Source organism: Daphnia pulex, chromosome 12 (assembly GCF_021134715.1).
Source record: "Daphnia pulex isolate KAP4 chromosome 12, ASM2113471v1".
Lineage (NCBI taxonomy): Eukaryota > Metazoa > Arthropoda > Branchiopoda > Diplostraca > Daphniidae > Daphnia > Daphnia pulex.
In genome coordinates, this window is record NC_060028.1 from 7115558 (window position 1) to 7125991 (window position 10434).

A 10434-nucleotide genomic window follows, 5' to 3' on the forward strand; every position below is an offset into this window, starting at 1 on the left:
CAAGCAAAGCTTACGGTTGGTAGAGACTTTAGAAGGTTAAAAGCGGCTATTAACGAACCACCGTGTTGATACAAACATTGAAATCGACGACTTTGAATGGATAAATCCAATGATTCCGCCATTGTATCACGAGAGTTAATTTGAAATTGGTCACACGACACAAACTTATTGAGACGCGGATTCAAACAGTTGCGAAACAGTGAACAATGTATGAGACTAATGTTTCTTCCAAATAAGCAATGACCGACGTTGGTCCCAGGAGATCACATACGAAGAAAAGCATATGCTTTTCTTTTCATCATATGATGAAATTACAACGTAGAAACAAAGAATTCGATAGTCAACGTTTAGCTAAGACTGAACAGTTGGCGCTTCCAACAAAAAAATTAGTGAGTTGCGTCTCTTTGCATTTCCAATTTTCAAAACAAACTTGCGTCTCTTTTTTATTTCCGTTTCTAAAATGACTCCATTGAGTATTCACGAAGAGGAGGATCCTCTTTTAAATAAAAAGAATGAAATCGAAGAGCAACTCCATGGAGTTTTAATTGGTCAAAATGCGTTAAACCATTCTAATAATCTAGATGACATCGTTATCGCACTCAACATCGAAAGGGATAACATGAACATTGAAGAACCGATTGGTGAGATTGCCGTTGACGTTCAGAACGTAATAGATGCTGATCCGGACTTACACATCATTCCACAGGCAGACTTAGCCATCAATGACCACAACGAAAGTGAGGACGATACCGAAAGTGAAGTTTCTAGCAGCATCAGCATTGATTCCAGCAATGATTCCAGACTCGAAGAACCAACCCCATTTGAGGAAGAGGTCAAAAATAATATAATTTCGTTTGTTGTAAAAATCGAGCGATTAATCCAGTATTCAAAAACATATCAAATTAGATGGACATGATTTCACAGTACATAGCTGGAACAAAATCGACAAGAATTTCCACGTACGATATCTGGAAACTGATGAGAAAAAACGAAGATTCGCTGAAAGCAGCCATTCTAGTTGGGCAAGAAGAAAAACCTAGATTTCTCGTAGGAAGAATGCATCGTCAGCTGATGGATTTACGCACCAATAAGGCCAAGCAACTTCTACAGCAAATCATGTACGATCGCAATAATGCTATTCAACAAATGGACAAGATTATCGAGCGTTTTGGAATGCAATCCATATCAATAATGTTGCTACAACAATATAACAACATCATCTCAGCCAGCGAAAGGGGAGAACGTTTCTACGACCAAATGGCTGACGACTCAAAAAAGGCAAAGAATGTTGAAATGCGCATTTCCCGAAACAACTGAAATAGTAAGGATTCCAATAACTTGTCATAATGATTGATTCGGAAAAGCAACAGAAGTCGAAAAATAAAAAATTAAGAATTTGTTCATAAAAAACTATAAATCCATCGTGTTCTCTTTAAATATTACCTCGTTACATTTTATAGTCAAGTGAAATATTACTAATTTTCCCACATTTCTTATTTTCGTTTTGCAATCCCGTTCTTCTATGAATAATTCTAAGAATACTAACGTCTAAAGCCATTCATTAATGACGACCACAAGACGTCTTCTCTCATATAACAATTGTGCAGTCTAACACAGTTGTTGCTAAATGTGGAAGGAATACATTTTGAAATCTAGAATATAAACAAAGAATGATCACCGTATCCTAGTTTTCATTGAATTACAATTAAACAATTGTTAAAATGGTTCAAATACTTGATTTGATAATCGGAAAAACGTTTAGTAATTTTGAAGAAATTGAAACTCTGATGACTACCCGAGGAGAATTTTCGCATTGTGTTATACGGTCGGATCAGCACATGCATGTAGAACGCAATTTTAATTCATTATTGGAATGAATTCTCCGTTTTTGAAGAGGAGTGGTTAGAAAAAAGGGCGCTGACTGCGAAAAAGAATTTTCCGTTTCAATGACGGATGAAAAATGCAATGTATATGGTATCCAATAACTAAAATCAGAATCCGTTTAAAGTCATGTTAAAACATAAAATTGTGTATTTATAAATGCTTTCGCTACAAATATTGTATGGCTAAAATAAAAAAATCCTGTTCATTTGGAAGGCCAAATAACTCAAAGACTTTGAAAAAGCTACTTCGAGGACAGGAATCGAACCTAAGACCGAGGAGCTTTGCCTACCTTCTCAAACCGAAGCTATAACCACTATGCCAACCAGACCACATATTGCTTATATACATTGATAAACAATACAACACACAAAACGAGATAACTGTTGATCCTTTAGTCAAAATGGCCGTCTTAACTCTTTAAAATTATTTTGTGGAAGACGCATATCGTCGTCAATCAAACAATATTGGTTGACTCAAGAATAACCTGACTGTCTGAAGTAGAAACCGAACGTAGGCCATTACCATCTTACGACACTCTAACCACTGCAACAGTTTCAACAAAACAACTCCTGCAATCAAAACTGGTAACTTATATGCATATATAAAAGATAAGAATAAATGAAAGTCGCACATTATTACTCTTTCATTCAAAATACTCTAAATTCTTCATAATGATTAAATGTTGAAAATTTCAGACGGACGAAGGATTTGAACGTTAAACTCATGCACCGCAACCCAACACTCAAACCACTACACTGATCGTTACGATATAAAGCTGCACAATGTTTTCAATTACAAAATTTATAAAAAATGCGTGGATTTGTTTCTTATAAATGCGTTTATAACTTGAAACTGATTAGTACTTATACAAGCAAGTTCAAATCAAGACACGCAAAGAAGTCAAACATTTCTTAATGCTTACATGTTTATTTCAATATGGTATTACCGGGAAGATTTTAGGAGTGTTTATTGATTGCGGTTTTCATATGTGTGTAGTAAGGGAGCTAAATACCAAATGAGCTCGATATTTTCAAAAGATATTGGGGGGGATGGGTTTAATGGAATAGCGAAAACTTTACAAAAAACGTCAGAGGGGCGCATGGGAAACGTAACACTGCTCAGATTTGAACCAGAAAAGATATGAAACCGGGAAGAAATATAAGGATATGTGAATGCATTGACAAGCTCGAGAAATTTGTGTGCAATTATTTGGGTAATACCATTCTTAATAGCAATATCGACGCATACAAAGGCATCGAATGAATTTGATAAAAATACGTTGTTGGGAAACGTATCACTCAGAACAAAATCAGTAAAAACAAGCTTTTTTGGCCAGCGATTACCTCTATGTACCAATTGCAAAAGTTTGTTTGATTTCTTATTCAAAGTCTTTGCTTCAATAGTAAGTTGCAATTTGTTTTCAATTATCATTCCACACGATGTTGTTGGTAATTGGTATTTACTCTTTTCGATACAGCGGTTTCGAATTTGTTCGGCTTGTAGATTACCACTACGTAAGCACCGTCGAAAAAAGCCTTGAAAACTCTCAAAAGGGAAAGCACTATTCGTTTCAACGTCATGATACTCAACACTGCTCTAATTGATTTGGATCTATCCGTTAGTCTGGTAGGTCTAATTATTATATTATTACATCGCATTGTGCCAGTCAGATCATTTTACTTTGCTTTACATTTAGTGCGCGGTCCAAATTACGGATCTCGGTCACATTTCGTACTGTTCAACTTTAGCTAAAAGAATAATGGACTGCTTGATGACCCGTGAAATCTGCACGAAGATGCAGTGGAAGACGCGTACCAAAGATTCGCGGCCGGGTATTTGCCCTCTCGTCAACATTCTTTCAATTTTCGGAGGTTTGTACTGTGGTCAATAGCACCCTACTAACGAATGTTTTAATGCCCATTTTTCGATTTGTTCTTTCATTTACAGCAGTGATGACGGCTGTTTTAGAGAAACACAACAAAACCACTTCAATGGCCAAGATTGTTTTTGCCGTCCAAGAAGCGAGGCGCCAGCATCAATGTGAATACTATAAGTCGTTGAACATGACGCCAGTAAATGAATCGGAGGAGGAAAGTAGTTCTGTTCAAAAGAAATGCGAAAAAAGCCAAGCCATCCTACTGATGCAACAGCGGACTAAGGCAATCTTACAGGCATTGGAAAATTATCGAGAATAATCACAAGCGCATTGGAGAACATAATATTATTTCTTTCAAGTGATTGTATTAGTTTGTTGGTGAATTATTTCTTTTTGGTTTTCTACATTAATTTTTTCAAGTACCAATAGTGAATTGAAACAATAATTTGACTTTTTTATGATTCTCAATTTCAACAACAATATAATTTTCCGTTAACAGCACATTTTTTGAAAAAGATTTAGTCTTGCACTTTCTTTTCGGGGTCTACTGTTTAGCGTCATTCATTTCTCAAATTATTTGCAATGGCCGCCATGTTTTGTAAAATGTCAAAGTGACAAAATTCTAATATTTTGATTTACGGGAGCAGAAAGCAGACCCCCACTAAACAATTTAAGTTGACAAAGTTGTGAAGAATGAATTCATTCTAGCCTTTTATCTAATTCAGTTTTCCCTGGAACTAGTGTGTGTATAATGGACTAACAGTGCAGAAAATATTTTCGCCTACGATCTTAACCTGTTGCTAGTTAAGTTGACAGCAAAATGTTTTACGGCATTTCAAACTGTTGCTGGTAAATTTGAAAAAGAATTTGTGTAACTTTTAGCCTACTTTAATATGTTTTTAAAAAACATCCAACTAAAAAGTTGGATTCACAGCTTCAGCAACTACAAGATTGGGCACGAAGAGAGGAGTCTAATTCAAGATCTGACAGATGGGAATCTTGCCTCCTCGCAAGATCAGCTCAAAAATGTTGGATCAAAACCTACTTTGTAAGCTATATTTCTATTTTTCTTGTAATTCGTATTTTAAAATCAATCTTTGTTTTAGGCTTGAAGCTATGCAGCAAGATTGGAAGAAAAAAAGGAATCGCTTTTAGAAAAAAAATAGGCTTAACTCTCTACTTTCAAGAAGAAATGACGGCCTGGGTAGACTTACAGGGGAGCTCAAGGCTTTAACTGATCAACTTGTTCATGCTAATAAAGAAAAATCTGAAGCCCTTATTAAAACTGAAGAGCTTAACAGCCAACAACTCACTTTGGAATACAAGTAAGCTCACATTTTTAACAGCTTGTATTAAGGTAAATCAAAATTGAAAATTTGTATAGAGAGAGAAGGCTGGACCAAGAACGGGAACTTATTGTTCGACAACAGAGGCTTCTGCAAGATGAACTTGAAACAAGAACAAGAGAGATTATGACCATACGACGTGAGAAGACTTCAAGAGTGCTAGAACTCGAAGAACTAGAAGAAAACATTGAAGCCATGTCACCTGCGGCTTCTCGGTAATCGAATGTGTTTCCCATTTTTTTTAATGTAAATTAATATAATGAATTCATTTAATAGGTTGTTAAAATCAGGAATGACCCTAACTCAGATTTATAGTCAATATGTGTCTATTTCTGAGCAAATGCTATTTGAAGAGGAAGAGAATAAGAAATTGAATAACTACATAGATCAAATTCTTCAGGTAAAGAAATACAATTTTTTCCGTGTGTTTGAAAATTAATTCTTTTATTTCTTTCAACAGGAACACGAGGATCGAGCGCCAACCATAGCTCGACAACGCGAAGATAGTATCCTCAAAGAAAAGAAAGAAAAGGAGGCTGCTTTAGACAGTCAAATTCAAGCACTTCAAGGACAGTTAGCTGAATTAAGAGCTATCGACGGCTTTGATAAAGAGACTGAAGGCTGCGATGTTCCGACTATACCGGTGGAGAGTTTAAATGTTATAAGTTATATGTTATACGTCGCATGTTATAAGTAACGTTGATGAAATAAATAAAATAAAGTTGACAAAATCTGTTTCTTTTTGTCTTTTTTGCCGAAATTTCTGAATCCAATAGAACTACATCCGATTCATAAATATGCGGAATTTCATATCTGTAGGCCAAATAAAAGTTCGTTTTCAGCATGCATTATGAATGTATTAAAAACACATTTAAAAATGAAAATAAAACAGTTCTGTGCATGCACGTAGAATACGTGTTAAACGCTTTCCAAAACGGAAAAAGGGAGCACTTTTGGTGTATGTTGCACAATGCATGTTACATTTTTTTCTTCCATTTACAATACATTATAAATGCATGTCGTCATGCGAAAATTCTCCTCGGGCTGAAGAACGAGTTCTTCTATCCACTCAAAATTGTAAATAGCGAAACAATACAGACTTACAACAAAACAGTGAAATCCGCATCAAAAATCTGTGATGAGAAATGGCGGTACAAAAACGCTAAAATTGTATGCTGCCATCACTGCAAACATCGTGATCGTGGGAGTGGAAAACGACCGAATCAAAATGTTTTTGCGTGTGAGTGCCCCTTTTTCTTCCGTGTGGTTTATCAACAAAGTCTTGAAAAATTCACAATAACATCATTGTTTCTGGAACACAAAAATCATCCAATCTCTTCTGAGGACATCAAAACCTATCGCAAAGCTAAGTAAGTATAGTTGAATGCGTTAAACTATCACCTAATAAATACATGTGCCATCACTTAAATTTACAGAAATCTAAATCCTGAGGCTTCAACTTTCACTCAAACAGCTCTATTAACTGGAGCACAACCACATCATATCAGAAAAAATCTCATGTTGGAGTTCGGAGAAGCCTTATCTACTAAAGATATCCAAAATATGAAATGCAAACTTCAAGGTAAACATGATGATAATTTGTAGAAACCATAATTTGTTCAACAATCGTTTCGTCCACGATCCAGGTATTAAACAAGATGATTGGCATCACACTGCTGAACTGTTAAATGTCTATGCTAAGGATCCACGAAATTTAGTTAAAGTATTTCATGATGACGATAACAACATCAACCTTATTTGCGTCCGGTTATCGAAATAAAAAGAACTGTATCGTTTGTATGGACAAACTCTCAACTTGACGGCACTTACTGCACCAACGTTCAGGGCATGCCATTATATACTCTTTTGATTGAAGACAACCACGGAATTGGACAGCCCATCTACTACGCATGGATGAAACAAGAAACAACAGATTTTATTACGCTAGCACTTCGAACGTTCGCTGAGGTAAACTCCGTACTAAATTCAAAAATTGGAATAATGAATAATGACTAAACATCACTCCTATTTATTAGAATAACGATGTGTCTGTAACGAACGTAATTTTAACCGATAAAGACTGTGCAGAACTCGCTGGGATAAAAACCGTATTTCCAAACGCTACGAGTCTCTTGTGCCAATTTCACGTTGATTGCGCCGTTGACACCAGACTTAATAAAGCGAAAGTGGAAACAAATCACCAAGAAGAAATTTATCAATCATTTCAGAGAGCAATGCATGCTGAATCTGAAGAACAAATTAAAAAAGAGGAGCAATACCTCTGTAATAACTTATTCATTATCCAAAGATTTATTGTGTATTTCAAAAAAAAAAAACAGAAGAAGACAATCTCGGAGACTATTTCAAAAAACAATGGTTCAACATAAGAAAAGTTTGGTGCGATTTATATCGCACTACTTTATTCACCAAGGGTAACAACACAACCAACAGACTTGAAAGGTAGCATTTACTAAAGCAATAATCAATGTGTTAGTATATCAATTCATATTCTTGTCCTCGATAACTTTTTTAGATTTCACTCAACAATCAAGAAAACCATAAACCACAGACAAGTAAAGTTTCACCAAATAGTGCAAGTTCTTCTTGACATCTCTACTCTTCGCACGATGGATTCTGATAGAAAAGCAAGAGAAGCAAGAGTAAAGTTCCCTACATCAAAGCCTCACCCACTTTTGAAAGCATTTTCAGAAGTAATCACTCCATATGCGCTGAAGCTAATACAAGCTGAAATAGCTATGAACAAAACATCATCCTACGGAATTTTCAAAGTAACATGCATGTATAATTAATTTAAAAAAAGGAATAATGCTTCAACTAAGTTGTTACCGTATTCAGTCTGCCGACGTATATCGCGTCACTTCAAACAAAGGTGAAAATGAAATCAAAGGAAACCTACAATCATGTACCTGCCATTTCTTCATGACCTGCTACGGCCTTCCGTGCAGTCACATCGTTTACGTAGCAACAGAAATGGAAATATGTCTTCCACAGCAAGCCTTTAACTCCTGCTGGAAAGTCGAAAAAATACCAAGTCAGGAAGCCTCCCAAATTGAGGAACCCACCAATGACTCCATAACAGTAAAGATGAAACGCACAAAGGCAAAAAGTTTCACTAGAGAACAATTATGGGTGGAAGCTAACGAATTAGCAAAAGAATGGGCAAATACGTTAACAAATCTACCGATTCCGGCATTCCAAGGGCAACTGAACGCCATGAAACACTTGATCGAGTGTGCGAAAAATAACATCACAATCAACTTCAGTAAAATAAAATAGAAACAGCTTTCTTACAAACCGGTTTTTTTAACTTTTTCGTTTTCCAATTACAGACGAAAAGATCAGACCAACAGAAGAGAAAGAGGCAACCAACCTTGTGAATGAGCAATTTATGCAAATAGCCATACCAAATTCCACTGCATGCGAAACACACAAACAACTAGCTTTAAACATGGAAGGTAACCTGTGGCAAAAGTGTATAACTTAACATTAATGTAATTGAAGAAATCTCATTTTCCAACTACAGATGACATCACGAAAATGGCGAAAGAACTAAATTCCAATCAGCATAATATAGATGAACAACAGCAAATGGAAACAGAGGTTCAACAAATCACAGAAGTAGTGAATGAACTCGTAGTCGTACCTGACGTCAAAAAAAAAAGAGTGAAAGATTGAAGAAACTAAAACAATTGAAACTTGTAAACATAAAAAGACGACAGGGTAAACCAAGAACAACTAAAAAGCTTGATAAATACAAGTACAGTCCCAAACCATTCCTGAAAAAAAAATCACACGAGAAAAATAGAAGTATAAACTACATTATAATTTGAAAATTCTATACATTTTATTCTAAGAATTACTATTCTTATAGTGTTTCTTTCATGGATAACAGGAAAAGAGAAAGCTAACTACCTGTTACTCAACCAACAAAAAGCTGATCAAAAACATCTCACCCATGCCAGCCAAATGAGTACAGCAGTTCTCGAAGATGATGTGCAAAGCGTATTACAATCATTTGAAAACCTATTCACTGAAGAAGGATGGAAACAACTAATGACAAACAGTAAAAATAATCTTATCACTAATTTAAAAAGATACTATTCCAATTTATCACTAGTTCATGAACAAAATCAAACAACACTGGAATACATCTGTCCAACTTGCCGCAAACCTGAAGGCACCAAAAAAGAACCTTGGATTTTCTGTGAGTCATGCCAATTGTGGCATCACTACAGCTGTCAAGCCATTAAAAAAAACCACAATCAAGCAATTATACCTGTACAATCTGTCGAAAGTCGAAATAAACAATTGATTCAGGTTAAACTGAAATCCTTCAACGAAGGAAAAAAAAAACAAATCTGTAACTAACATATCACAATGCAAAGCACTCTCGTGCACATTCATGTTTTTGCCGTCAGTCACTCAAGCAGCGCCACCAAGTGGATAGGTTGTCAATAGCCTAAAAAAAAACCTAATTGACAACAGAAAGTGGTGTCAATATCATCGACCGAATAAACTCACCCGTGTTTGATGAGTAGGCCTAGGTCGTACTGTAATTTAACGCGCTCAGATTGACCTTAGATGTAACTGCATGTTTTCTTCATATTGCCGACCAATTTCACCGCTTCATCAGCCACCTCATAGAAACGTTCTAGCTTCTCTTTGTTCCTGTCTAACAACCTGACAAGATCATGGACAAGATGGCAAGATATCCTACAACGCCCACACAACAGAAGTTCATCGCTGTAGCATGCAGAAGTCTATTAAGGGTGTTGTGAATGGGGCATTATCCTGGGGAATTAAGCAGCTGGGGTCTTTCCACAACCAATTCTGGGCAACAGGGGACAAATAATCCTCTAGATCCATCTATATAACATAACAACAATAATACAGGAGGGGGTTCACAATTTTGTTTACGAGAAGCTACCTTTTAAGCCAATGTTTTCCACTGCCATATTGATCACCAGCTCATCCAGCTGAATCAGGCCCAATTGGTAGCAATTGATAACTCCCAGTACATTTTGAACAGCCTCGTGTGGAATAACAGACACAAATTTACAGACTGCACATCTGATAGTGGTGGAGTCAGTGCCATTATTAGAGGATACAGTGCCATGATGTTTTGGGTGAGATCTTTTAGAAACTATACATTGATAGCAAACAACATGACCACAATGTTAAGTCAATGGCAAACCACATCTTATATAATGACTTGTTTTGGGTACTGAAAAAAAAAGAAATTGTGTTAGTAAACCCTCTTGTTCAAAATTGGGAAAAAGAAAATCAACTTACAACTACTCGGATAGA

At 36.0% G+C, this 10434-nt stretch overlaps 2 protein-coding genes and 1 long non-coding RNA gene across 3 annotated transcripts; 2 read left to right on the top strand and 1 right to left on the bottom strand.

Moving 5' to 3' along the window:
• The first annotated feature begins 3457 nt into the window (after positions 1-3457).
• LOC124209920 (nucleoprotein TPR-like) lies at positions 3458-5843 on the top strand. The gene is made up of 7 exons (XM_046608166.1): positions 3458-3510; positions 3581-3755; positions 3832-4808; positions 4867-5085; positions 5145-5321; positions 5383-5506; positions 5567-5843. The coding sequence occupies exons 5-7, from the start codon at positions 5233-5235 to the stop codon at positions 5801-5803; spliced, it is 450 nt and encodes a 149-aa protein (XP_046464122.1). The 5' UTR covers positions 3458-3510; positions 3581-3755; positions 3832-4808; positions 4867-5085; positions 5145-5232; the 3' UTR covers positions 5804-5843.
• A 2047-nt stretch (positions 5844-7890) lies between these two features.
• Positions 7891-8900, top strand: LOC124209921. The gene is made up of 3 exons (XM_046608167.1): positions 7891-8389; positions 8457-8582; positions 8651-8900. The coding sequence occupies exons 1-3, from the start codon at positions 7933-7935 to the stop codon at positions 8800-8802; spliced, it is 735 nt and encodes a 244-aa protein (XP_046464123.1). The 5' UTR covers positions 7891-7932; the 3' UTR covers positions 8803-8900.
• Positions 8411-9166, bottom strand: LOC124209922. Its single transcript, XR_006881103.1, has 2 exons — positions 9081-9166; positions 8411-8770 (listed from the first exon to the last, which is right to left on the bottom strand). It is a non-coding gene; the product is annotated as an uncharacterized LOC124209922 (long non-coding RNA).
• Positions 9167-10434: the final 1268 nt, after the last annotated feature.